The sequence below is a fragment of the Tachyglossus aculeatus genome, chromosome 18, assembly GCF_015852505.1.
Source record: "Tachyglossus aculeatus isolate mTacAcu1 chromosome 18, mTacAcu1.pri, whole genome shotgun sequence".
NCBI lineage: Eukaryota > Metazoa > Chordata > Mammalia > Monotremata > Tachyglossidae > Tachyglossus > Tachyglossus aculeatus.
This window is the reverse complement of record NC_052083.1, coordinates 11,159,206-11,184,383: the sequence shown is the minus strand read 5'-3', so window position 1 is coordinate 11,184,383 and position 25,178 is coordinate 11,159,206. Positions and strand designations below refer to the sequence as shown.

Sequence of the window (25,178 nt, the reverse complement as noted above, 5' to 3'; positions counted from 1 at the left end):
TTTCCTTCCCCATGGATATCTCTATAACAGTTCAGCCAAAGGGATCCTTGGCTAGTATCTCATAAAAGCCATTTCCAAATCTGAGATAAAGAGTACATTTAAAACATATTCCAACTTTTTTGTCCGTTCAACGTGCATGCACTGACCTAAATTCATCCTTTATAAACATTGGTATTTTTGAATATTTTACTGTGTGCAGAGAACTGTACTAAGCACTTGAGAGAGTGCTGGACAACAGTAGACCAGTTTACACTCTAGAACTAATCTCTAAGTCTTTGATTTTAAAACATTGCAGCACACTCCAAAATCACTCTTCTTTGTGATGAGTGTTTTTTTTTTAACTGGAATCATTTTAAGTCGTAAAATACAGGCTTCATTCCCTCTCCTGGGATTAAAAGATGTTATCTATACAAGGGAAAGTTCTGAAAGACAGTTGGGCAGTGGAGGGGAACGGTATTAAAGTTTGACATGTTCTAGGTAAACTTTTCGTTCTCAGGTCTTGCAAATCCCCAACTAAAACTCATCCTGTTAATGTGAAAAAGGTGTGGGCTAAGTCTTGGATTTCCTTTGTCCCCTCTCAGTCCCCTGAAGGGAATCCATTTCCTGGAGCCTAGAAGTGGAAATGACTTATTTTTTCTCTGCTGCCCACCCCCTGCCCCGAAAAAAATGCTAAATGTTGATGTACAGAACATCATAATACATTCCCAAGGTTTCTGATAATCACCGTTTTTGTGTTGACAGCATATTCCCCACTATCCAAGAAAACCCTAGAGCTGAGACAAATCTCCATTAATATTAATAGTAAACATGATCTCTGACAGGTTTCTTCACCCTGTCATCATCATCATCATCATCAATCGTATTTATTGAGCGCTTACTATGTGCAGAGCACTGCACTAAGCGCTTGGGAAGTACAAATTGGCAACATATAGAGACAGTCCCTACCCAACAGTGGGCTCACAGCCTAAAAGGGGGAGACAGAGAACAAAACCAAACATACTAACAAAATAAAATTAATAGAATAGATATGTACAAATAAATTAAATAAATAAATGAAGTAAAAAAAAATGTACAAACATATGCAGGTATATATGTATATATGGTATATATATACCTGTATATATATACATATATATATATATACAGGTATATATATACCATATATACATATATACCTGCATATGTTTGTACATTTTTTTTTACTTTATTTTTTACTTTATTTTTTTTACTTTATATATACATATATACAGGTATATATACCCTGTTGAACCTGGCTATAGCGTAACCTCAAGTCATGAGGTTTTTCAACCTATACAAACTGACAGACTCCCATGGGTCTTGTAATAGTATTTCTTAAATTCTTTATGTAGAGTGCAGTACCAAGTGCGTGGGAAAGTATGATACAATAGTTGACATGACCTCTGGTGCATCTACAGCCTTTTTCCCTGTGGCATCACAAGTGAACCATTTGTGTTGGCCTGCCACACAACTTTGACCTTTTTCACAACATTTTGGGCCCCAGCCTGGTGTCTGTTGTCATGGTTTCGGGGGGTGGTCAGAGAGCACATGCAAGTCATTCTGCTGCGGACAGGAACAGTTTCCTACATCTGTTGTACTTTCTTAAGCCCTTAGTACAGCGATCTGCACACAGGTGCTCAGGAAATACTATTGATTAATTGACTGACCACGTCATTTGGAGGATGGGCTGTGGCGGGGAAGGTTACAGGACTTATGGATCAGTCGTAGTGCACCTTGCTTCTAGCTGTTTGCCCTTTGAAGGAGGCAGACAGTACTGCCTGGAAGAAAAGACACGAGAGGGGAAAAGTCAGCAGATAGTGAAGAGAAGAGCAAGACAGAGAAACAGAACTCCAACAAAAAGTTACAAAGGAGCAGGAACGAGGAAAGATGAGTTCACTGAGAAGCCATGGAGCTAACAGGAAATGTGATTTAGTGAAAAAAATACACCAGTCTCACTAATCATTCATTCATTCAATTGTATTTAGCGCTTACTGTGTGCAGAGCACTGTACTAAGCGCTTGGGAAGTACAAGTTGATGAAGTAGGGTAGGATTCATTCAATCATATTTATTTAGCGGTTACTGGGTGCAGAGCACTGTACTAAGCGCTTGGGAAGTACAAGCTGATGAAGTAGGGTAGGATCTGTAAGAGCTAATGAAAAATCCAGCCTTCAAAGAGAGTGAGGAAAACGGAAAGGGAACCGGCTGATTTGATCTAGCGACACAGATGCTGTTTTCAGTTATAGTATTTAAGTGCCTACTGTGTGCCAAACATTGTTATTAAGTGGTGGGGAAGAGGTGATACAGGCAGGTTGGACCCAAACCCTGTCCACACAGGGCTCACAGTCTAAGGGAAGGGAGAACAAGGGTTTTACCCTCATTCTGCAGACTTGGAAATAATAGTGGTATTTATAAATAGAGTAATAAATACGTACAAACATATATACATATATACAGGTGCTGTGGGGAAGGGAAGGAGGTAGGAAGGGGGGATGGAGAGGGGAACGAGGGGGAGAGGAAGGAGGGGGCTCAGTCTGGGAAGGCCTCCGTCACCCGTCTGCTGTGTGACCTTGGGCAAGTCACTTAACTTCTCTGAGCCTCAGTTACCTCATCTGGAAAATGGGGATTAAGACTGTGAGCCCCACGTGGGACAACTTGATCACCTTGTATCCCCCCCCCCAGCGCTTAGAACAGTGCTCTGCACATAGTAAGTGCTTAACAAATGCCATCATCATTATTATTATTATTAAGTGCTTACTATGTGTTAATCAGTGTTTTAAATGCTGGAGAAGGTACAAGATAATCAGGATGCACACAGTCCTTGCCCCAATATGGGGCTCACGGTCTTAGTAGGAGGGAGAACTGGTATTGAATCCCCATTTTACAGATGAGGTAACGGGCTCGTTTTGGGCAGGGAGCATGCCTGCCAACTCTGTCATATTGTATTCTCCCAAGTGCTTAGTGTAGTGCTCAGCACATAAGAAGTGCTTATGAAATATGGTTGATGCCTAGAGAAGCTAAGTCATTCATTCATACTTATTGAGTACTCACTGTACTAAGCACGTGGGAAAGTACAATATAACAGTCACATTCCCCAGAGCGCTTAGTACAGTGCTCTGCACACAGTAAGCGCTCAATAAATACGATTGATTGATTGATTCCCCGCCCACAATGACCTTACAGGCTGGGCGGGGTGGGGATGATAAGTATTACTAATAATATTTTCGGTATTTGTTAAGCTCTTACAATCGATAGGCACTGTATTAGAAGCGATGTGGCTTAGTGGAAAGAGTCCGGGCTTCGGAGCCAGAGGTCGTGAGTTCCAATTCCCGCTCTGCCACTTGCCAGCTGTGTGACTTTGGGCAAGTCACCGGACAAGCGGCAGGGCTTAGTTGAAAGAGCCCGGGCTTGGGAGTCAGGGGACATGGGTTCTAATCCTGCCTCCGCCACTTGTCTACTGTGTGACATTGGGCAAGCCACTTCACTTCTCTGCCTCAGTTACCTCATCTGTAAAATGGGGATTAAAAGCGTGAGCCCCATTTGGGACAACCTGATTACCCTGCATCTACCCCAGTGCTTAGAACAGTGCTTGGCACAGAGTAAGCGCTTAACAAATACCATTATTATTATTATTTGTGAAATGGGGATGAAGACAGCCCCACGTGGGACAGCCTCATGACCTTGTCTCTACCCCAGTGCTTGGCACATAGTAAACGCTTAACAAATACCATTATTATCTGTAAAATGGGGATGAAAGCCCCACGTGGAACAGCCTGATGACCTTGCCTCTACCCCAGCGTTTAGAACAGTGCTTGGCACATAGTAAGTGCTTAACAAATACCATCATTATTATGAGGATTATTAGGGTGGATACAAGTCGTGTCCCACGTGGGGCTGACAATCTCCTTCCCCATTTTACAGATGAGGAAACTGAGGCCCACAGAAGTGCAGCGACTTGGGCCCCGGCCCCCAGGCAGTGAGGGGGCATTGTGGGGGTTTGGTGGACATTTGGGCCCCGGGGGCCGCGATTTCCTCCTCGCCCTGGTCCTCCTCATTAGGATGGGCTTCGGGCGTTCCCTGAGGGACATTCCCCACCTGTCTACATTCATTGATTCATTCAATCATATTTATTGAGCATTTACTGTGTGCAGAGCACTGTACTAAGCGCTTGGGAAGTACCAGTTGGCAACATAGACGGTCCCTACCCAACAGTGGGCTCACAGTCTAGAAGGGGGAGACAGAGAACAAAACCAAACATACTAACGAAATGAAATAGAATAGATATGTACAAGTAAAATAAATAAATAGAGTAATAGGGGGAGACAGAGCACAAAACCAAACATACTAACAAAATAAAATAGAGTAGATATGTACAAGTAAAATAGAGTAATAGGGGGAGACAGAGAACGAAACCAAACATACTAACAAAATAAAATGAATAGATATGTACAAGTAAAATAGAGTAATAGGGGGAGACAGAGAACAAAACCAAACATACTAACAAAATAAAATAAATAGAATAGATATGTACAAGTAAAATAAATAAATAGAGTAATAGGGGGAGACAGAGAACAAAACCAAACATACTAACAAAATAAAATGAATAGATATGTACAAGTAAAATAGAGTAATAGGAGGAGACAGAGAACAAAACCAAACATACTAACAAAATAAAATGAATAGATATGTACAAGTAAAATAGAGTGATAGGGGGAGACAGAGAACAAAACCAAACATACTAACAAAATAAAATAAATAGAATAGATATGTACAAGTAAAATAAATAAATAGAGTAATAGGGGGAGACAGAGACCAAAACCAAACATACTAACAAAATAAAATAAATAGAATAGATATGTACAAGTAAAATAAATAGAGTAATAGGGGGAGACAGAACAAAACCAAACATACTAACAAAATAAAATAAATAGAATAGATATGTACAAGTAAAATAAATAAATAGAGTAATGGGGGAGACAGAGAACAAAACCAAACGTACTAACAAAATAAAATAAATTGAATAGATATGTACAAGTAAAATAAATAGAGTAATAAATATGTACAAACATATATACATATATACAGGTGCTGTGGGGAAGGGAAGGAGGTAAGATGGGGGGATGGAGAGGGACGAGGGGGAGAGGAAGGAAGGGGCTCAGTCTGGGAAGGCCTCCTGGAAAAATATGGAACGCTTCACGAATTTGCGTGTCACCTGATCACCTTCATCATCAATCGTGATTGATTATGATCAATCGTATTTATTGAGCGCTTACTGTGTGCAGAGCACTGTACTAAGCGCTTGGGAAGTACAAGTTGGCAACATATAGAAACATCATCATCATCATCAATCGTATTTATTGAGCACTTCCTGTGTGCAGAGCACTGTACTAAGTGCTTGGGAAGTACAAGTTGGCAACATATAGAGACATCATCATCATCAATCGTATTTATTGAGCGCTTACTGTGTGCAGAGCACTGTACTAAGCGCTTGGGAAGTACAAGTTGGCAACATATAGAGACAGTCATCATCATCAATCATCAATCGTATTTATTGAGCGCTTACTGTGTGCAGAGCACTGTACTAAGCGCTTGGGAAGTACAAGTTGGCAACATATAGAGACAATCATCATCATCATCATCAATCGTATTTATTGAGCGTTTACTGTGTGCAGAGCACTGTACTAAGCGCTTGGGAAGTACAAGTTGGCAACATATAGAGACAATCATCATCATCATCAATCTTATTTATTGAGCGCTTACTGTGTGCAGAGCAGCGGACTAAGCGCTTGGGAAGTACAAGTTGGCAACATATAGAGACAGTCATCATCATCAATCGTATTTATTGGGCGCTTACTGTGTGCAGAGCACTGTACTAAGCGCTTGGGAAGTACAAGTTGGCAACATATAGAGACAGTCATCATCATCAATCATCAATCGTATGTATTGAGCGCTTACTGTGTGCAGAGCACTGTACTAAGCGCTTGGGAAGTACAAGTTGGCAACATATAGAGACAATCATCATCATCATCATCAATCGTATTTATTGAGCGTTTACTGTGTGCAGAGCACTGTACTAAGCGCTTGGGAAGTACAAGTTGGCAACATATAGAGACAATCATCATCATCATCATCAATCGTATTTATTGAGCGTTTACTGTGTGCAGAGCACTGTACTAAGCGCTTGGGAAGTACAAGTTGGCAACATATAGAGACAATCATCATCATCATCATCAATCGTATTTATTGAGCGCTTCCTGTGTGCAGAGCAGCGGACTAAGCGCTTGGGAAGTACAAGTTGGCAACATATAGAGACAGTCATCATCATCAATCGTATTTATTGGGCGCTTACTGTGTGCAGAGCACTGGACTAAGCGCTCGGGAGGTCCAAATTGGCAACATACAGAGACAGTCCCTACCCAACAGTGGGCTCACAGTCTAAAATAAATAACCTTCTAATAATTATAAATAATTAAGCACAGAGTAAGCGCTTAATAAATGCCGCCATCATCACTAAATGCGAATGGCTGAAGGAGGGGGCCGGTCCTGAGGCCCGGGGAGGGGCTTCCCGTCCCGGCGCCTCACGCGCAGCGAGCAGCGGGAGGAGGAGGAGGAGGAGGAGGAGGAGGCCGAGGAGCAGGCCCGGGCCTCTTCGTCCGCCATCGTCCCAGAGGCCGCCGTGAGTAAAGGGCAGGGGGCCCGCCATGGCGACCGCCCTCCTCCCCCCCCAACGGGCCTGAGGAGAAGAGAAGGGAGAGGCCAGCGGGGCTCAGTGGAAAGAGCCCGGGCTTTGGAGTCAGAGGTCATGGGTTCGAATCCCGCCTCCACCAAGTGTCAGTTGGGTGACTTTGGGCAAGTCACTTCACTGGGCCTCGGTGACCTCTTTGTAAAATGGGGATGAAGACTGTGAGCCCCCCGTGGGACAACCTGATCACCCTGTAACCTCCCCAGCGCTTAGAACAGTGCTTTGCACATAGTAAGGGCTTAATAAATGCCATTATTATTATTATTAAGGCTGGGGGCCGCCGCCTGCCCTCACCCAAGATGGCCGCCGGCCAGCAGGCCGGCCTTCTTCCCCGCCCTGCCGCGCCTCCGCGGAGGGGAGCGCTCTGATTGGCCGCCCGCCCCACCACGTGACCACCCTCCCCTCATGGCGGGCCGTTGAGGCCCGCCCTCTCCACCCCCTCCACATTTAACCGTGATGGCGGCAGTTGCTAATAATAATAATCAATAATAATAATACTAATAAATAATAATAAATCAATCGTATTTATTGAGCGCTTACTGCGTGCGGAGCACTGGACTAAGCGCCTGGGAAGTCCAAGTTGGCACCATCTAGAGACGGTCCCTACCCAACAGTGGGCTTACAGTCTAAAAGCCTAATCATAATGATGGCATTTATTAGGCGCTTAAGCACCGGGGAGGTTATTACTCTATTTATTTTTTTTTGTACATATAATAATAATAATAATGTTGGCATTTATTAAGCGCTTACTATGTGCAAAGCACTGTTCTACGCCCTGGGGAGGTTATTACTCTATTTTATTTGTACATATAATAATAATAATAATAATAACAATACTGGCATTTATTAAGCGCTTACCATGTGCAAAGCACTGTTCTACGCCCTGGGGAGGTTATTACTCTATTTATTTATTTATTTTATTTGTACATATAATAATAATAATAATAATAACAATACTGGCATTTATTAAGCGCTTACCATGTGCAAAGCACTGTTCTACGCCCTGGGGAGGTTATTACTCTATTTATTTATTTATTTTATTTGTACATATAATAATAATAATAACAATAATAATAATACTGGCATTTATTAAGCGCTCACAATGTGCAAAGCACTGTTCTAAGCGCTGGGGAGGTTATTACTCGATTTTATTTGTACATATAATAATAATAATAATAATACTGGCATTTATTAAGCACTTACAATGTGCAAAGCACTGTTATAAGCGCTGGGGAGGTTATTACTCTATTTTATTTGTACATATAATAATAATAATACTGGCATTTATTAAGCGCTTACTCTGTGCAGAGCACTGTTCTAAGCGCTGGGGAGGTTATTACTCTATTTATTTATTTTATTTGTACATATCATAATAATAATACTGGCATTTATTAAGCGTTTACTATGTGCAAAGCACTGGTCTAAGCACCGGGGAGGTTATTACTCCATTTATTTATTTATTTATTTATTTTATTTGTACATATAATAATAATACTGGCATTTATTAAGCGCTTACTATGTGCAAAGCACTGTTCTAAGTGCTGGGGAGGTTATTACTCTATTTTATTTGTACATATAATAATAATACTGGCATTTATTAAGCGCTTACTATGTGCAAAGCACTGTTCTAAGCGCTGGGGAGGTTATTACTCTATTTATTTTATTTGTACATATAATAATAATAATAATAATAATACTGGCATTTATTAAGCGCTTACTATGTGCAAAGCACTGTTCTAAGCGCTGGGGAGGTTATTGCTCTATTTTATTTGTACATATAATAATAATAATAATAATGGCATTTATTAAGTGCTTACTATGTGCAAAGCACTGTTCTAAGCGCTGGGGAGGTTATTACTCTATTTTATTTCTACATATAATAATAATAATAATAATAATACTGGCATTTATTAAGCGCTTACTATGTGCAAAGCACTGTTCTAAGCACTGGGGAGGTTATTACTCTATTTATTTTATTAGTACGTATAATAATAATAATAATAATAATAATAATGGCATTTATTAAGCACTTACTATGTGCAAAGCACTGTTCTAAACGCTGGGGAGGTTATTACTCTATTTATTTTATTTGTACATATAATAATAATAATAATAATACTGGCATTTATTAAGCGCTTACTATGTGCAAAGCACTGGTCTAAGCACCGGGGAGGTTATTACTCTATTTATTTATTTTACTTGTACATGTAATAATAATAATACTGGCATTTATTAAGCGCTTACAATGGGCAGAGTGCTGTTCTAAGCGCTGGGGAGGTTACAAGGTGATCAGGTTGCCCCACAGGGGGCTCACAGGCTTAATCCCCATTTTACAGATGAGGGAACTGAGGCACAGAGAAATTAAGTGACTTGCCCAAAGTCACACAGCCGATAACTGGTGGAGCCAGGATTTGAACCCCTGACCTCTGACCTCTGGGTGGGGGCTCACAGTCTTAATCCCCATTTTACAGATGAGAGAACTGAGGCACATCCACAGAACTGAGGATGGAGACTGTGAGCCCCCCGTGGGACAACCTGACCACCTTGTAACCTCCCAGGTGCTTAATCCCCATTTTACAGATGAGAGAACGGAGGCACATCCACAGAACTGAGGATGGAGACTGTGAGCCCCCCCGTGGGACAACCTGATCACCTTGTAACCTCCCCAGCAGTCTTCATTCAACTTGTCCTTCCCAAGCGTTTAGTACAGTGCTCTGCACACAGGAAGCGCTCAATAAACACGATTGAATGAATAAATACGATTGGGTGAATGAATGATTGTAACCTCCCCAGCAGTCTTCATCCTCAGTTCTGTGGATGTGCCTCAGTTCTCTCATCTGTAAAATGGGGATCAAGACTGTGAGCCCCCCCCCATGGGACAACCTGATCACCTTGTAACCTCCCCAGCAGTCTTCATCCAACTTGTACTTCCCAAGCGCTTAGTACAGTGCTCTGCACACAGTAAGCGCTCAATAAATACGATTGGATGAATGAATGATTGTAACCTCCCCAGCAGTCTTCATCCTCAGTTCTGTGGACGTGCCTCAGTTCTCTCATCTGTAAAATGGGGATTAAGACTGTGAGCCCCCCTTGGGACAACCTGATCACCTTGTAACCTCCCCGATGCTTACAACAGTGCTTTGCACATAGTAAGCGCTTAATAAATGCCATCATTATTATTATTATTATCCCCATCTTACAGATGAGGGAACTGAGGCCCAGAGAGGTGAAGTGACTTGCCCAAAGTCACACAGCTGACAATTGGCAGAGCCGGGATTTGAACCCATGACCTCTGACTCCAAAGCCCGGGCTCTTTCCACTGAGCCACGCTGCTTCCCCAGTAGTCACCCCTTCCCCATTATACTCTCCCTTTCCCCTATCAGCAATTTATTTCATTGTCTATCTCCCTTTCTTGACTGTGAACTCCTTGTGGGTTACTCTGCTGTATTGTTCTCTCCCAATCAATCAATCAATCGTATTTATTGAGCGCTTACTGTGTGCAGAGCACTGCACTAAGCGCTTGGGAAGTACAAGTTGGCAACATCTAGAGACAGTCCCTACCCAACAGTGGGCTCACAGTCTAGAAGGGGGAGACAGAGAACCAAACCAAACGTATTAACAAAATAAAATAAATTGGATATGTACAAGTAATATAAATAAATAAATAAATAGATTAATAAATATATACAAACATATATACAGGTGCTGTGGGGAAGGGAAGGAGGTAAGATGGGGGGAATGGAGAGGGGGACGAGCACGTAGTACAGTTCTCAGCACACAGTAAGCACTCAGTAAATACCACTGATTGAACATTTGTCTGTCAGTGAATACACAGCCACCAAAAGATTCTGGTGGCATTACTTAAAAAATAAGGGGACTAATAATGAAAAGACAAACAGATACCATGAAGCATTCATTGTAATATAAAATGCACTTATGGTCGCTTGCCCTCTCAATCTCTAGCCCACTGTTGGGTAGGGACCGTCTCTGTATGTTGCCAACGTGTACTTCCCAAGCGCTTAGTCCAGTGCTCTGCACACAGTAAGCGCTCAGTAAATACGATTGATTGATCGATTGATTTAGCCACTTCCGTTTCTTTGCCCGTCCCTCTCAGCCAAAGGAAATCTTCTGGTGTACAAACTTGAAAGAGTAGCAGGGCATTCTGGCCCGCATTGAATATTCATTCATTCATTCAATCGTATTTATCGAGCGCCTACGGTGTGCAGAGCACTGTACTAAGCGCTTGGGAAGTACAATCTAACTGCCTTTTCCAGAATGAGAATGTCTAGTCTCACACAGGCTGGCTTTGTCAACCTTTCTGTGAGACCAAGGCTATTTCCACCTCTCTGACTGTGGGCAGGGACCCTGTCTAACTCTTTTCTCTATATTATTTTCCCAGCGTTTAGTACAGTACTTTGCCAATTAATCTATCGATCACAATCATTCAGCTCTTCCTTCGAGCAGAGCACGGTACTGAGCGGATGGGAGAGAGTACGCCGCAGTTGAAAGACAGAATGGGAGTCAGAAGGTGATGGGTTCTAATCCCGGCTCCACCACTGGTCTGCTGTGTGACGTTGGGCAAGTCACTGTACTTCTCTTTACAAGTCACTTTACTTCCCAGACTGAGCCCCCTCCATCCTCTCCCCCTCCTCCCCCTCTCCATCCCCCCCGCCTTGCCTCCTTCCCTTCCCCACAGCACCTGTATATATGTTTGTACCTATTTATTACTTTATTTATTTATTTATTTTACTTGTACATATCTATTCTATTAATTTTATTTTGTTAATATATTTGGTTTTGTTCTCTGTCTCCCCCTTCTAGACTGTGAGCCCACTGTTGGGTAGGGACCGTCTCTGTATGTTGCCAACTTGGACTTCCCAAGTGCTTAGTACAGTGCTCTGCACATAGTAAGCGCTCAATAAATGCGATTGATTGATTCTCTGGGCCTCAGTTACGTCATCTGGAAAATGGGAATCGACACTGTGAGCCCCACGTGGGATGGGGGCTGTGTCCAACCTGATTTGCTTGTAGCCACCCCTGCACTTAATACAGTGCCTGGCACATAGGCTGTGAGCCCACTGTTGGGTAGGGACTGTCTCTATATGTTGCCAACTTGTACTTCCCAAGTGCTTAGTATAGTGTTCTGCACACAGTAAGCGCTCAGTAAATACGATTGATTGATAGGAAGCGCTTAGCAAATACCATTATCATAATTATTATTATTATTATTATTAATAGATGCTTCAAATAGAGCAAAATTGTGTAGTGTGTCCCTTAGGGAGCTGTGAGAAGGAGGAGTATAGAAGTATTTGTAGCTTACTATGTGCCAAGCACTGTTCTAAGCGCAGGGTGGCGGGGGGGGGGGATGTTCTATTTATTATTCTATTTATTTTGTTAATGTGCATCTAGCTTTACTTCTGTTTATTCTGCTGACTTGACACCTGTCCACATGTTTTGTTTTGTTGTCCGTCTCCCCCTTCTAGACTGTGAGCCCGTTGTCGGGTAGGGACCGTCACTAGATGTTGCCAATTGGACTTCCCAAGCGCCTAGTACGGTGCTCTGCACGCAGTAAGCGCTCAATAAATACGATTGGATGAGTGAATGAATGTAGCCAACCCTCAGATCTCTTGCACTGAGAACACTCCAGCGCTTAGTACAGTGCTCTGTACACAGTAAGAGCTCAATAAATATGATTGATTCTTGCCCCTTGCCTACTTCATTCATTCAATCGTATTTATTGAGCGCTTACTGTGTGCAGAGCACTGTACTAAGCGCTTGGGAAGTCCAAGTTGGCAACATATAGAGACGGTCCCTACCCAACAGTGGGCTCACAGTCTAGAAAGGGGAGACAGAGAACAAAACAAAACACATTAACAGAATAAAATAAATAGAATAGATATGTACCAGTAAAATAAATAGAGTAATAAATCCGTACAAACATATATACAACTTGCCATCCAAAGAACTAACCCACCCTTGATAATCAGTCTTCCAACCCTCCACCTTAAAATCAGTCAATCAATCAATCAGTCGTATTTATGGAGCGCTTACTGTGTGCAGAGCACTGTACTAAGCGCTTGGGAAGTCCAAGTTGGCAACATATAGAGACAGTCCCTACCCAACGGTGGGCTCACAGTCTAAAAGGGGGAGACAGAGAACAAGACCAAACATACTAACAAAATAAAATAAATAGAACTCGACTTAACGGCGTATTTATCTGCTTTTTTTTCTGAAGCGAGCCCACACAGTGGCAATAGCTCCCTTTGGGTGTCACAGCCTAGTCTCTAAATTTAGAGGGCCTTATCGGAAAGCCGGGGGAGGCTGAGCCTCGCGGGGACAGCCAGGCATGGGATGGAGATTCCCAGGGGGACCGCAGGAAATGCTGTAAAGGGGGAAATTCGAAGAGACGTAAGTAGGAGAAGAGGGGATCGAGTATGTGAAAGGGCGGGGGTAGACGGGAACAGGGAGTAGAAGGGTTAAGACCGTGGGAAGCGGGAATGAGGAAGAGAGATGAAGAGCGGGACAGAGGCATTAAAGAGGGGCCAAAAGAAGCAGGACGTAAAAAAAAAAATCACGGGAAGCAGAATAGTGGATCGAGCAGGGTCCTGGGAGGCAGAAGGACCTGGGTTCTAATCCAGCTCCGCCACATCAATCAATCAATCGTATTTATTGAGCGCTTACTGTGTGCAGAGCACTGTACTAAGCGCTTGGGAAGTCCAAGTTGGCAACATATAGAGACGGTCCCTACCCAACAGTGGGCTTTGGTTTTGTTCTCTGTCTCCCCCTTCTAGACGGTGAGCCCACTGTTGGGTAGGGACCGTCTCTATATGTTGCCAACTTGGACTTCCCAAGCGCTTAGTACAGTGCTCTGCACACAGTATGCGCTCAATAAATACAATTGATTATTGATTGATATTAACAAAATAAAATAAAGGGGATATATACAAGTAAAATTAATAGAGTAATAAATATGTACAAACATATATACATATATACAGGTGCTGTGGGGAAGGGAAGGAGGTAAGACACGTATGCCGTGTGACCTTGGGCAAGTCGCTTAACTGCTATGCACCTCATTTACCTCATCTGTAAAATGGGGATCAAGAGTGTGAGCCCCATGTAGGTCAGGAACTGTGCCCAACCTGATTAACTTGTATCTACCCCGGCGCTTAGAACAGGGCCTGATACATAGTAAGGGCTCAACAAAAACTATTATTCCCAGCGTGAGCCCCTTCCTTCCTCTCCCCCTCATCCCCCTCTCCATCACCCCCATCTTACCTCCTTCCCTTCCCCACAGCACCTGGATATATGTCTGTACATATTTATTACTCAATTTATTTTACTTGTACATATCTATTCTATTTATTTTATTTTGTTAGTATGTTTGGTTTTGTTCTCTGTCTCCCCCTTTCAGACTGTGAGCCCACCGTTGGGTAGGGACCGTCTCTAGATGTTGCCAACTTGGACTTCCCAAGCGCTTAGTCCAGTGCTCTGCACACAGTAAGTGCTCAATAAATACGACTGATTGATTGATTGGTTGATTATAATCGGGAGACTCCCACATTGTGGCATCACCAGTTCCCTCCTCCCCTGCCAAGGATTCCCTGAGCGAAGTCTGGCAAGGGTCAGGCGAGCTCCGCTCAGGCTCTGGCTTCAGTGACTGGAATCAGCGCTCGGGTGGTGACTAAATAGCTGCGCAGGTGGGCGAGTGCAGGTGATGCCCCCCCAAACCCCATCTCTAAAATCAATTCCTCATCCAGGTCCTCGGCCCTGGCAGTAGCGAAGGAACTGATGCTTACCCGCCTATTTCTCCGGGAGGCCACGATTTCCTCGTCCTCTTCGCCCTGGTCCTCCACTTTAGGAGGGTCGCCGGGCGTTCCCCGAGGGACGTTCCCCACCCGTCTCCGTGTTTTGTTGTCTGTCTCCCTCTTCTATCATCATCATCAAACGGATTTATTGAGCGCTTCCTGTGTGCAGAGCGCTGTACTAAGCGCTTGGGAAGTACAAGTTGGCAACATATAGAGACGGTCCCTACCCAACAGTGGGCTCACAGTCTAAAAGTTTAAAAGTCTCTTCTGGCCTGTGAGCCCGTTGTTGGGTAGGGACCGTCTCTATATGTTGCCAGCTTGTGCTTCCCAAGCGCTTAGTACAGTGCTCTGCACACAGGAAGCGCTCAATAAATACGATTGAATATTACCGGGTGCTTAATGTGTGCAGAGTACTGTTTTAAGCTCTTGGGAGAGTACAAGTCCAGCAGAGTTGGTCGACACGCCGGCTACCCACGACGAGCTTCGTCTCTCCCCAACTGGGAACCCTGCTCCCAAGCAGGCAATCCGTTCCCGTCGGAAGCGGGGCCGAAATTTCCAGATGGGCGTTTCACTGATGGGCACCTTCTCCCCTCTCGTTGTGCTAGGAATAATGCGGCCAGCATGTCGGCGCCTTCCACGCTGGGCGAGCGGATCGCCGTCGCCGAAGAGCTCATCGAGAGGGCAGAGGCCCTGTCCGGGTCGAGGAAAGGAGGCCTAGAAGGGGGAGCCAAGCTGTGCAACAGACTGAAGGCCGAGTTGAAATTCCTCCACAAAGTGGAGGCGGGGAAAGTGGCCGTTAAGGAGTCGCACCTGCAGAGCACGAATCTCACCCACCTCCGGGCCGTCGTGGAATCCGCCGAGAACCTGGAGGAGGTGGTGAGCGTCCTCCACGTCTTCGGCTACACGGCCGGCTCGGGGGAGAAGCAGAGCCTGGTGGTGGACGTGGTGGCCGACGGGGGCCACGCGTGGGTGAAGGCCATCGGCCGCAAGGCGGAGGCTCTGCACAACATCTGGCTGGGCAGGGGCCAGTACGGCGCCAGGAGCGTCGTCGAGCAGGCCGAGGACTTCCTGCGGGCCAGCCGGCAGCAGCCCGTTCAGTACAGCAGCCCCCGCGTCCTCTTCGCCTTTTACAACGGCGTCTCCGGCCCCGTGGCCGAGAAGCTGCGGGAGATGGGCGTGGCGGTGAGAGGAGACATCGTGGCGGTCGAGGCCCCCGAGGGCCCCCGGCCGGGCGCCCGGGAGTCCGACGGCGAGGGCCCCGCGGTCCTGCAGGCCGCCAGGGTGGGCCGGGAGAACGCGGTGGCCAGCCTGGCTTTCCCCACGGAGGTGAAGGTGGACGTGTGCCCCCGGGTGAACCTGGACATCACCACGCTGATCACCTACGTGTCCGCCCTCAGCTACGGAGGCTGCTACTTCGTCTTCAGGGAGAAAGTGCTCACGGAGCAGGCGGGGCGGGAGAGGAAGGAGCCCGTGCTGCCCCGGCTGGAGGCCTTCATGCGGGGCAAGGAGCTGTTCGCCTGCGAGTCGGCGGTGAGGGATTTCCGCTCCATCCTCGACACCCTGGGGGGGCCCGGGGAGCGGGACAGGGCCGCCACGCTGGTCGGGCGAATCCAGGTGGTTCCCGACCAGCCTTCCGATCGGGCCTTAAGACTGGTGGCCAGCTCCAAGATCAACAGCCGCTCCCTAACCATCTTCGGGACGGGAGACGCGCTCAAAGCCGTCACCATGACTGCCAACAGTGGTTTTGTCCGGGCTGCGAGTAACCAGGGCGTTAAATTTAGCGTGTTTGTCCACCAGCCCAGAGCCCTGACCGAAAGCAAAGAGGCGCTGGCCACCCCCTTACCAAAGAACTAGACGACCGACGCTGAGCTCTGACGACGGCGGCCTACGGTTACTGGGTCGCGGAAAGAAATCCAGGTTGGAGGCCGAGAGGCCGTCTTCTTCTCTAACAAGGAGAGGAGGCCTACGGTGTGAAAAATCAGGTTTTTTTTTTCTCTCGCCTTGGGTGCCGGAACCTACGTTAAGGATATACTTCAGTAAATAGAAAAGGGGCAAAGGAGACAAGCCTGATACGTCCGGATACCTAATAAGAGATACAGCCATTGTAATGGCCAGAAAAAAAAACAACCGCCCATGATCCTTTGTCTTCATTGGGTTCTTTTGTTGTTGTTTCAATAGGGCTTTCTCATCCTTCTTTCCGCTGAGATGAAAGTGTTTCACGCGGTTTTGTCAACCCCACGTTCCACATTAAATAGTCACTTTAAGGACTCAAACGGAGGATGTGCTTGTATTTTGTGGTGCTGTCGTCCTCCTCGGGGTGGAAGGTGGAAAGGGAGTTTGGGGAGTTTGGAAATCGGTAGCCCAAAGAGCAACAGGCATCTCATTTCCAAGAACATCTTTCCAGAAAAGCAGCACGGACTAGCTAACAGAGCACTGGACTGGGAGTCTAATCCCGGCTCCGCCGCTTTCCGGCTGTGTGACCCTGAGCAAGTCACTTAACTTCTCTGGGCCTCAGTTTCCTCATCTGTAAAATGGGGGTTAAGACTGTGAGCCCCACCTGGGGCATGGACTGTGTCCAACCTGATCAGCTTGTATCTACCCCAGTGCTTAATACAGTGCCTGGCACATAGTAAATGTTTAACAGATACTCTTAAAACAAACCAACGAAAAACAAAAAAACCCAGTTTCCCATGTTCTTCACTAGCTAGGTCCCTTAAACTCCATTATTCTCTCATTTCAACTTTGCTCTACTACAACTTAAAAGAGAAAATCTGAAGATTTATTGGTTTTCTTCCCAAACCTGATTTTTGGGCACCATTTGCAAAGCGCTCCTGGTTCTGTCCGTGCCCCGTTTCCATTTCCAAGAGGCTCCGTTGGCATCTGCTGGCATCACGAGAAGCAGTGTGGCTCAGTGGAAAGAGCCCGGGCTTTGGAGTCAGAGGTCACGGGTTCAAATCCCGGCTCCGCCAACTGTCAGCTGTGTGACTTTGGGCAAGTCACTTAATAATAATAATAATGGCATTTATTAAGCGCTTACTATCTGCAGAGCACTGTTCTAAGCGCTGGGGAATTTACAAGGTGATCAGGTTGTCCCACGGGGGGCTCACAGTCTTCATCCCCATTTTACAGATGAGGGAACTGAGGCCCAGAGAAGTTAAGTGACTTGCCCAAAGTCACACAGCTGACAAGTGGTGGAGCCGGGATTTGAACCCATGCCCTCTGACTCCAAAGCCCGTGCTTTTCCCACTGAGCCACGCTACTTAACTTCTCTGTGCCTGTTACCTCATCCGTAAAATGGGGATTAAGACTGTGAGCCCCCTGTGAGATAACCTGATCACCTTGTAACCTCCCCGGCGCTTAGAACAGCGCTTTGCACGTAGTAAGTGCTTAATAAATGCTATTATTATTATTCTTATCATTATCTCGACCGTTAAATTAGCCCTGTCCGCGGACCTCTTCTTGAAGACAGATTTGACATGGGTCAGAAGACTTCCCGTGGGCTTGTATTTTTAGAGAAGGTCGGTACGATGAGGGATTCTCAATGCAATGTGTTGTCTCACACGTCTGCCGTACCGCACGACTGTCACATCTGCTAGAGCTTTCGAGGGTCATTCTCTCGGTTTACCTCTTTTACACCCTCCCAAACACAAAGCCCTCTGCATCCACAGGGCAACGGGGCCCTCAGCGATTGATTGACGACTAAACTTCCGCTCCCCGTTAGAGAGTTCGGCAAGTGTCTCCCAGGGTCTCCGAAAGGGACCCTTGGTTTCCTAGGAGACACTTCAACTGAGAAGGACCGGGGAAGGATGGAAGGGAGGTGCTTTATAAAGCCGATAAATACATTAGTCGGGAGAAGCAGCGAGGCCCAGTGGAAAGAGCCCGGGCTTTGGAGTCAGAGGTCATGGGTTCCAATCCCTGCTCCGCCAGCTGTGTGACTTTGGGCAAGTCACTTCACTTCTCTGTGCCTCAGTTACCTCATCTGTAAGATGGGGATTGAAACTGTGAGCCCCCCCATGGGACAACCTGATCACCTTGTAACCTCCCCAGTGCTTAGAACAGTGCTTTGCACATAGTAAGTGCTTAACAAATGCCATTATTATTATTATTATTATTCAAATCCCGGCTCCGCCAACTGTGTGACTTTGGGCAAGTCACTTCACTTCTCTGTGCCTCAGTTACCTCATCTGTAAGATGGGGATTAAAACTGAGCCCCCCCGCACCGTGGGACAACCTGATCACCCTGTAACCTCTCCAGCGCTTAGAACTGTGCTCTGCATATAGTAAGGCTTAACAAATACCATCATTATTATCTTCCCAAGCGCTTAGTACACTGCTCTGCACACAGTAAGCGCTCAATAAATGCGATTGATTGATTGATTTTCCTCCCAGCTCCCATTCCCACCTTTCCCAATCTCCCCCCCCAAGAATGGAAACTTTGCAAGGCTAGATGACTCATGGCAGCAATAAACACTCCTCCCTTTGTTCCCTTAGAACCATCACCTACAATTGTACACGAAGATGGATGGAACTGCTTTGCCGCATAATCTAAAGATAATTTACCGCATCCATCTAAGTTTAGGAGATGTCTTTGCTTCATTTTACTCTTCCTAGAAACAGTTTGGAATTTGACTTCAGTGGAGTTTCCCTGGGATATCAGTCCAGAACAACTCCTCAAAAGCAATAAGAAAGAGTTGGAGGCTGGTTGGAGTTTTTATTGCTTCGGTTTTATCTAGTCTTCAGCAGGGATTCCAGCTTTAGGGCCTGGGAAGCCTGTAACCATTTCTATGAAAGGGATCGAGTAAACAAAGAGGATCTGAGTGGAGACAAAGAGAAGAAAGGAATCTAATCCTCGCCGAGACTAACTCCTTTTCAGCAGGGTCAAGAATGGGTAAATGTTCAACTAGGAAACTGACTTTCCCTTCTGTGCTTAATACACTCCGGCCACTTGTACAAGTGGGGGTTTTTTTTAATAGAAATGCTGTAAAATGCCAGTTCTTTTCACTCTTGTCTCAACGAGAAACTGCAAGTTCCCTAATGAGTGGGTAGCGGAACTATAGATCAAATTTCAATCTGTTCTTGGCACCAAACCTGACTTTTTCCAAACAGATTATTTGAAAGGTTGAATAATTTATGGAATAATAATTCCTGTTTAAGAAGACTAATTTTCCCCTAAAACAATTCTCCGAGTCCACAGGCTGATGCATCGAAGGGCTGCCCAAGTTAATAATAAGCCTTTTAGGAAGGAAGAACCTATGTTTTTTTCCCATGCGGACGCAGGCGGGGTATTGTCCGGTCTTTAGAAGCTCCCGTGGATATGAGGCTGGAGTTTCTGACCATCCACCTACCGAGAGCGCTCATCCGAGAGGCCCGTGAGATAACAATGGTCAGAAGCGGCGCTCAATAAATACGATTGATGATGATGATCAGGTAGCTGAGAGACCGGGCCATGACTGGCCCTTTGACCTCTTTGTCCCCACTGAGTCTCCACTGCTATGACTTTCCCCCCCATTGACCTCACTTTCACTCGTTTGATGGAGTCTCTGGGCTGGCTGGTTAACAGCCAGGAAGGAGGGCCAGAGAAAAAGGTTTTAACGAAGGAAATGTACTCTCTCAAATGCTTAGACCAGTGCAGGAGGTAAGTGTCTTCCACCCTAGCCGCATACTCCAGCAGAAGCGGCATTGACGGCGTTTTCCCTAAAGGCTTAGCATAACCGACTCCATTGTGTGCAGGCCTTAATCAATCAATCAATCAATCATATTTATTGAGCGTTTACTGTGTGCAGAGCACTGTACTAAGCACTTGGGAAGTACAAGTTGGCAACATATAGAGACAGTCCCTACCCAACAGTGGGCTCACGGGATGTGTGAGGAATAGGCGCCAGCCTCACAGAAGATCCTGCAACTTATTTAATAATAATAATAATAATGGCATTTATTAAGCGCTTACTATGTGCAAAGCACGGTTCTAAGCGCTGGGGAGGTTACAAGGTGATCAGGTTGTCCCACGGCTGGGGGCTTACAGTCTTAATCCCCATTTTACAGATGAGATAACTGAGGCCCAGAGAAGCGAAGCGACCTGCCCAAAGTCCCACAGCTGACAGTCGGCGGAGCTGGGATTTGAACCCATGACCTCTGACTCCAAAGCCCGGGCTCTTCCCACTGAGCCACGCTGCTTCTCTTATTTTGCCCCCTAATTGTCGCCAACAGTAACCACTCAATAAATTCCCATCTTCAGGGGGAAATGGACACTCCAAACTCCACTGGGAAACAGAACTCCCTACCTCTTTCCCTGTGCGTCCCCAAAGGGCTATTTGTGGGTCCGAGTTTCCCCGTCTGCGTGTGTGTATGTTTGAGTGGTTTGTGTGTTCACCTCCCTGAGTGTGTATGTGTAAATGTCATTCATATTTTCCCTAGCCCTGCCCCCTTAGAGCCTCACCCCAGCTTCATCCCCACTTCCCCATGTTGGTTGCCCTCCCCCTGCCCCTCCGCCAAGCTAGCTCTCTTCCTCCCTTCAAGGCCCTGCTGAGAGCTCACCTCCTCCAGGAGGCCTTCCCAGACTGAGCCCCTTCCCTCCTCTCCCCCTCGTCCCCCTCTCCATCCCCCCATCTTACCTCCTTCCCTTCCCCACAGCACCTGTATATATGTATATATGGTTGCACATATTCATTACTCTATTTATTTATTTTACTTGTACATTTCTATCCTATTTATTTTATTTTGTTGGTATGTTTGGTTCTGTTCTCTGTCTCCCCCTTTTAGACTGTGAGCCCACTGTTGGGTAGGGACTGTCTCTATGTGTTGCCAATTTGTACTTCCCAAGCGCTTAGTACAGTGCTCTGCACATAGTAAGCGCTCAATAAATACGATTGATTGATTGATTGATTGATTGGTTATAACCAGATAAGAGACCCTGAATTTTCTGTTTGAAGACATGATGTGTGTTAGAGGATGTGGACTTCATTCTAATTTATTACTCGAAGATATTTCCGACGCTTGCCGGGGGTGCGGTGGGAGTACGTCATGAGCTCCCCCTCTCCCCCTCGTCCCCCTCTCCATCCCCCCATCTTACCTCCTTCCCTTCCCCACAGCACCTGTATATATGTATATATGGTTGTACATATTTATTACTCTATTTATTTTACTTGTACATATCTATCCTATTTATTTTATTTTGTTGGTATGTCTGGTTTTGTTCTCTGTCTCCCCCTTTTAGACTGTGAGCCCACTGTTGGGTAGGGACTGTCTCTATGTGTTGCCAGTTTGTACTTCCCAAGGGCTTAGTACAGTGCTCTGCACATAGTAAGCGCTCAATAAATACGATTGATGATGATGATGATGAGCTCTTATTAGGAGACAAGTAATGTGGCCTAGTGGAAAGAGCACGGGTTTGGAAGTCAGAGGACCTGCCTTCTAATCCCGGCTTTGCCCCTTTCCTGCTGTGTGACCTTGGATGAGTCCCTTAACTTCTCAGTTTCCTCATCTGCAAAACGGGGATTCGATATCTGTTCTCCCTCTAATTTAGACGGTGAGCCCGGTATGGTTCTTATATCTACCCCAGTCTTATATCTTATATCTTAGTACAGTAAGATATAGTCTTATATCTTATATCTTATATCTTTTATATCTTATATCTACCCCAGTGCTTAGTACAGGCTTGGCACATAGTGAGCACTTAACAAATATCACAATTATCATTACTATTTATTATCCTAACTGCTACAGTGAATAGGAAGTCAATGAATTAGGGAAATGGGCAATTATAAAAAACAACAACACTATATATATAAGGTATTCCTAAGTTACAGTCGCCCCATGATACATACAACTCAGGGTTACAGACATTATTATTTGGCAGCGTGACTTAGTGGAAAGAACCCGGGCCTGGGAGCCATTGGTCGTGGGTTCTAATCCTGGCTCCTCCACTTGTCAGCTGGGTGACTTTGGGCAAGTCACTTCACTTCTCGGTGCCTCAGTTACCTCATCTGTCAAATGGGGATTAAGACTGTGAGCCCCACGTGGGACAACCTGATCACCTTGTATCTACCCCAGCGTTTAGAACAGTGCTTGGCACATAGTAAGCACTTAACAAATACCATCATTATATTATTACCTAATCCCACGTTAAACCACCCCATAACACAACCACCCCAGAAGCAGCAGGGTTTAGTGGATAGAGCACGGGCCTGGGCGTCAGAAGGTCACGAGTTCTAATCCCGTCTCTGCCACATGTCTGCTGTGTGATCTTGGGCAAGTCACTTCTCTGGGCCTCAGTTACCTCAACTGTAAAATGGGGATTAAGAGTGTGAGCCCTATGTGGGACAGGGACTGTGTCCAACCTAACTTGTATCTATCTACTTGTCTCTACAGTGCTGGGCACAAAGTAAGTGCTTCATATCATGATTATTATTTGCATGACCGATAAGGTTCAATACTTTATCCCACACAAAAGCCCATCTGCCTTGACATTCTAGTTGAGTCCTGCCAGTAATAATAATAATAATAATAATAATAGCATTTGTTAAGCGCTTACTATGTGCAAAGCACTGTTCAAAGCGCTGGGGGCATACAAGGTGATCAGGTTGTCCCACGTAGGGCTCACAGTCTTAATCCCCATTTTACAGATGAGGTAACTGAGGCTCAGAGGAGTTAAGTGACTTGCCCAAGGTCACACAGCAGACGTGGTGGAGGTGGGATTAGAACCCATGACCTCTGGCTCCCAAGCCCGTGCTCTTTCCACTGAGCCATACTGCTTCAAGTAAATCCCTCCCTGCCTCGTCTTCATCTGGGCTGAGATTAATCAATCAGCAATAACCGGATCTTGGGCGAAAGCCCACTCGTAGTTTGTGCCGGACTTTCGAGAAATAGAAGAGACCCCCGAAATGTCATTGAAAAGGGGAAGCAACCACATCTAGAAATGGATGAGAACTGATGCAGGATGAAGAATCAGTGGCCAACACGGATCTTGATTTATCCATGGATCAACATGGATAAATACGATTGAATGAATGAATCTTGTAAGGCTCTGACAATTCAGTGCCTCGCAGGATGCATCACTGTATAAATTAAATCTGTAATTTATGTATTTATATTAGTGTCTGTCTCCCCCTCTAGACTGTGAGCTCACTGTGGGCAGGTATTGTGTCTGATGTTATACCGTACTCTCCCAAGAGCTTAGTATAGTGCACTCAGTAAGCACTCAATACAAGTAATAATAATCGCAGGAGGAGGAGCAGAAGGAGAAGGAGGAAGATGGAGAAGGTTTGAGAATTACAGAATCGTGCATCAATTTTCAAGAAAAGAGGCGAATTTAAACTGTGAGCCCGTTGTTGGGTAGGGGCCGTCTCTATATGTTGCCGACTTGAACTTCCCAAGCACTTAGTACAGTGCTCTGCGCACAGTAAGCGCTCAATAAATACAACTGAATGAATGAATTTATAAAAATAATTGAAGGCGCCAATGGAGAGAGTTCCAAAGTTATAAAGAGGTGTTTAGAAGGCTCGGGCCTGCTACCAGCTACTTGTCGAGCACCACACACAATAAGTTTTCGTTAAATGCCACTGACTGAAAAAAGCTCTCATTTATTCCATTCATAGCTAAAAAACCACCACTAGAGCCAGAACAAGCTTTGATTTTTGCAGACTCCTGCAAGACTCACAGTCATATTAATCTCCTCATTTAATGATTTGATGTTATGCTATGGACTACTTTAATGAAGTTTAAACGAGAGTTTAGCACACAGCATTTAAAAAGAAGTTCATATGCCGTCTCCAGAGGTTCTGGAACAGATCCCAGTTTATGACATGGAAGCCTGTAGGAAAACTTATCCCACAGTATAGTTGTTTAGGATGCAGCTGTGTTTTCAAGCAACGCTATCCCAGCATGTCATGGAATAGGGCTGGAATTCGCAGATTGGCCTCTCAGTTTGAATCTTGATCGGATCCAGGCGGCGCTGATGGAGATGCTGCCGTCTGGGCGATTCTGTGCTCAGGTTGACTCTCCCCGTCCGGGATCCCTGTGTCTCTGTGGTCCGGGGCTTCTAAGCAGCTTCAAGAAGGAAAAATAAAAAAGGGCCAATTAAGTAGGGTTAGTACTTTGCATTCCTGAAACAGGGCATCTTCTTTTATGGTGTTTTCAACTTTCCATCTTTCACTGGGGGATAGGATTGGTCCTCTGATCTCTCCTTGTTCCACCCGACTGCCACTTACGATAGCTAAATCACCCTAGAATAGATGGCTGAAAAGCATCAAACCATCTAGAACCACTGTGCGTCTGCCTGTAACTTCAAATTCTCCACAGATGAAGGTGCCACAGCTGCCCTCTCCATCCCCCGCATCTTACCTCCTTCCCTTCCCCACAGCACCTGTATATATGTTTGTATATATTTATTACTCTATTTTACTTGTACATATCTATTCTATTTATTTTATTTTGTTAGTACGTTGGATTTTGTTGTCCGTCTCCCCCTTTTAGACTGTGAGCCCACTGTTGGGTAGGGACTGTCTCTATATGTTGCCATCTTCTACTTCCCAAGCGCTTAGTACAGTGCTCTGCACACAGTAAGCGCTCAATAAATACGATTGATTGATTGATTGTCCTGGTGACCTGGTGTTTT

General features: G+C 45.4%; 1 protein-coding gene across 2 annotated transcripts; it reads left to right on the top strand.

The window, feature by feature from the left end:
• Window positions 1-6,634: 6,634 nt before the first annotated feature.
• C18H7orf25 (chromosome 18 C7orf25 homolog) lies at window positions 6,635-16,839 on the top strand. 2 transcript variants are annotated; one of them, XM_038760298.1, is made up of 2 exons: window positions 6,635-6,692; window positions 15,172-16,839. In XM_038760298.1, the coding sequence occupies exon 2, from the start codon at window positions 15,188-15,190 to the stop codon at window positions 16,418-16,420; it is 1,233 nt and encodes a 410-aa protein (XP_038616226.1). In that variant the 5' UTR covers window positions 6,635-6,692; window positions 15,172-15,187; the 3' UTR covers window positions 16,421-16,839. The 2 variants fall into 2 exon arrangements, with proteins under 2 accessions (XP_038616226.1, XP_038616225.1); XM_038760297.1 differs by lacking the exon at window positions 6,635-6,692 and adding an exon at window positions 11,039-11,286.
• Window positions 16,840-25,178: the final 8,339 nt, after the last annotated feature.

What these genes read in the sequence shown, in the direction of transcription:
- C18H7orf25 (XM_038760297.1), top strand. Translation starts at nt 11,240, where the DNA reads ATGGGAGAGAGTACGCCGCAGTTGAAAGACAGAATGGGAGTCAGAAG. An exon ending in GACAGAATGGGAGTCAGAAG is followed by an intron (nt 11,287 to 15,171) that starts GTGATGGGTTCT and finishes TCGTTGTGCTAG; the next exon opens with GAATAATGCGGCCAGCATGT.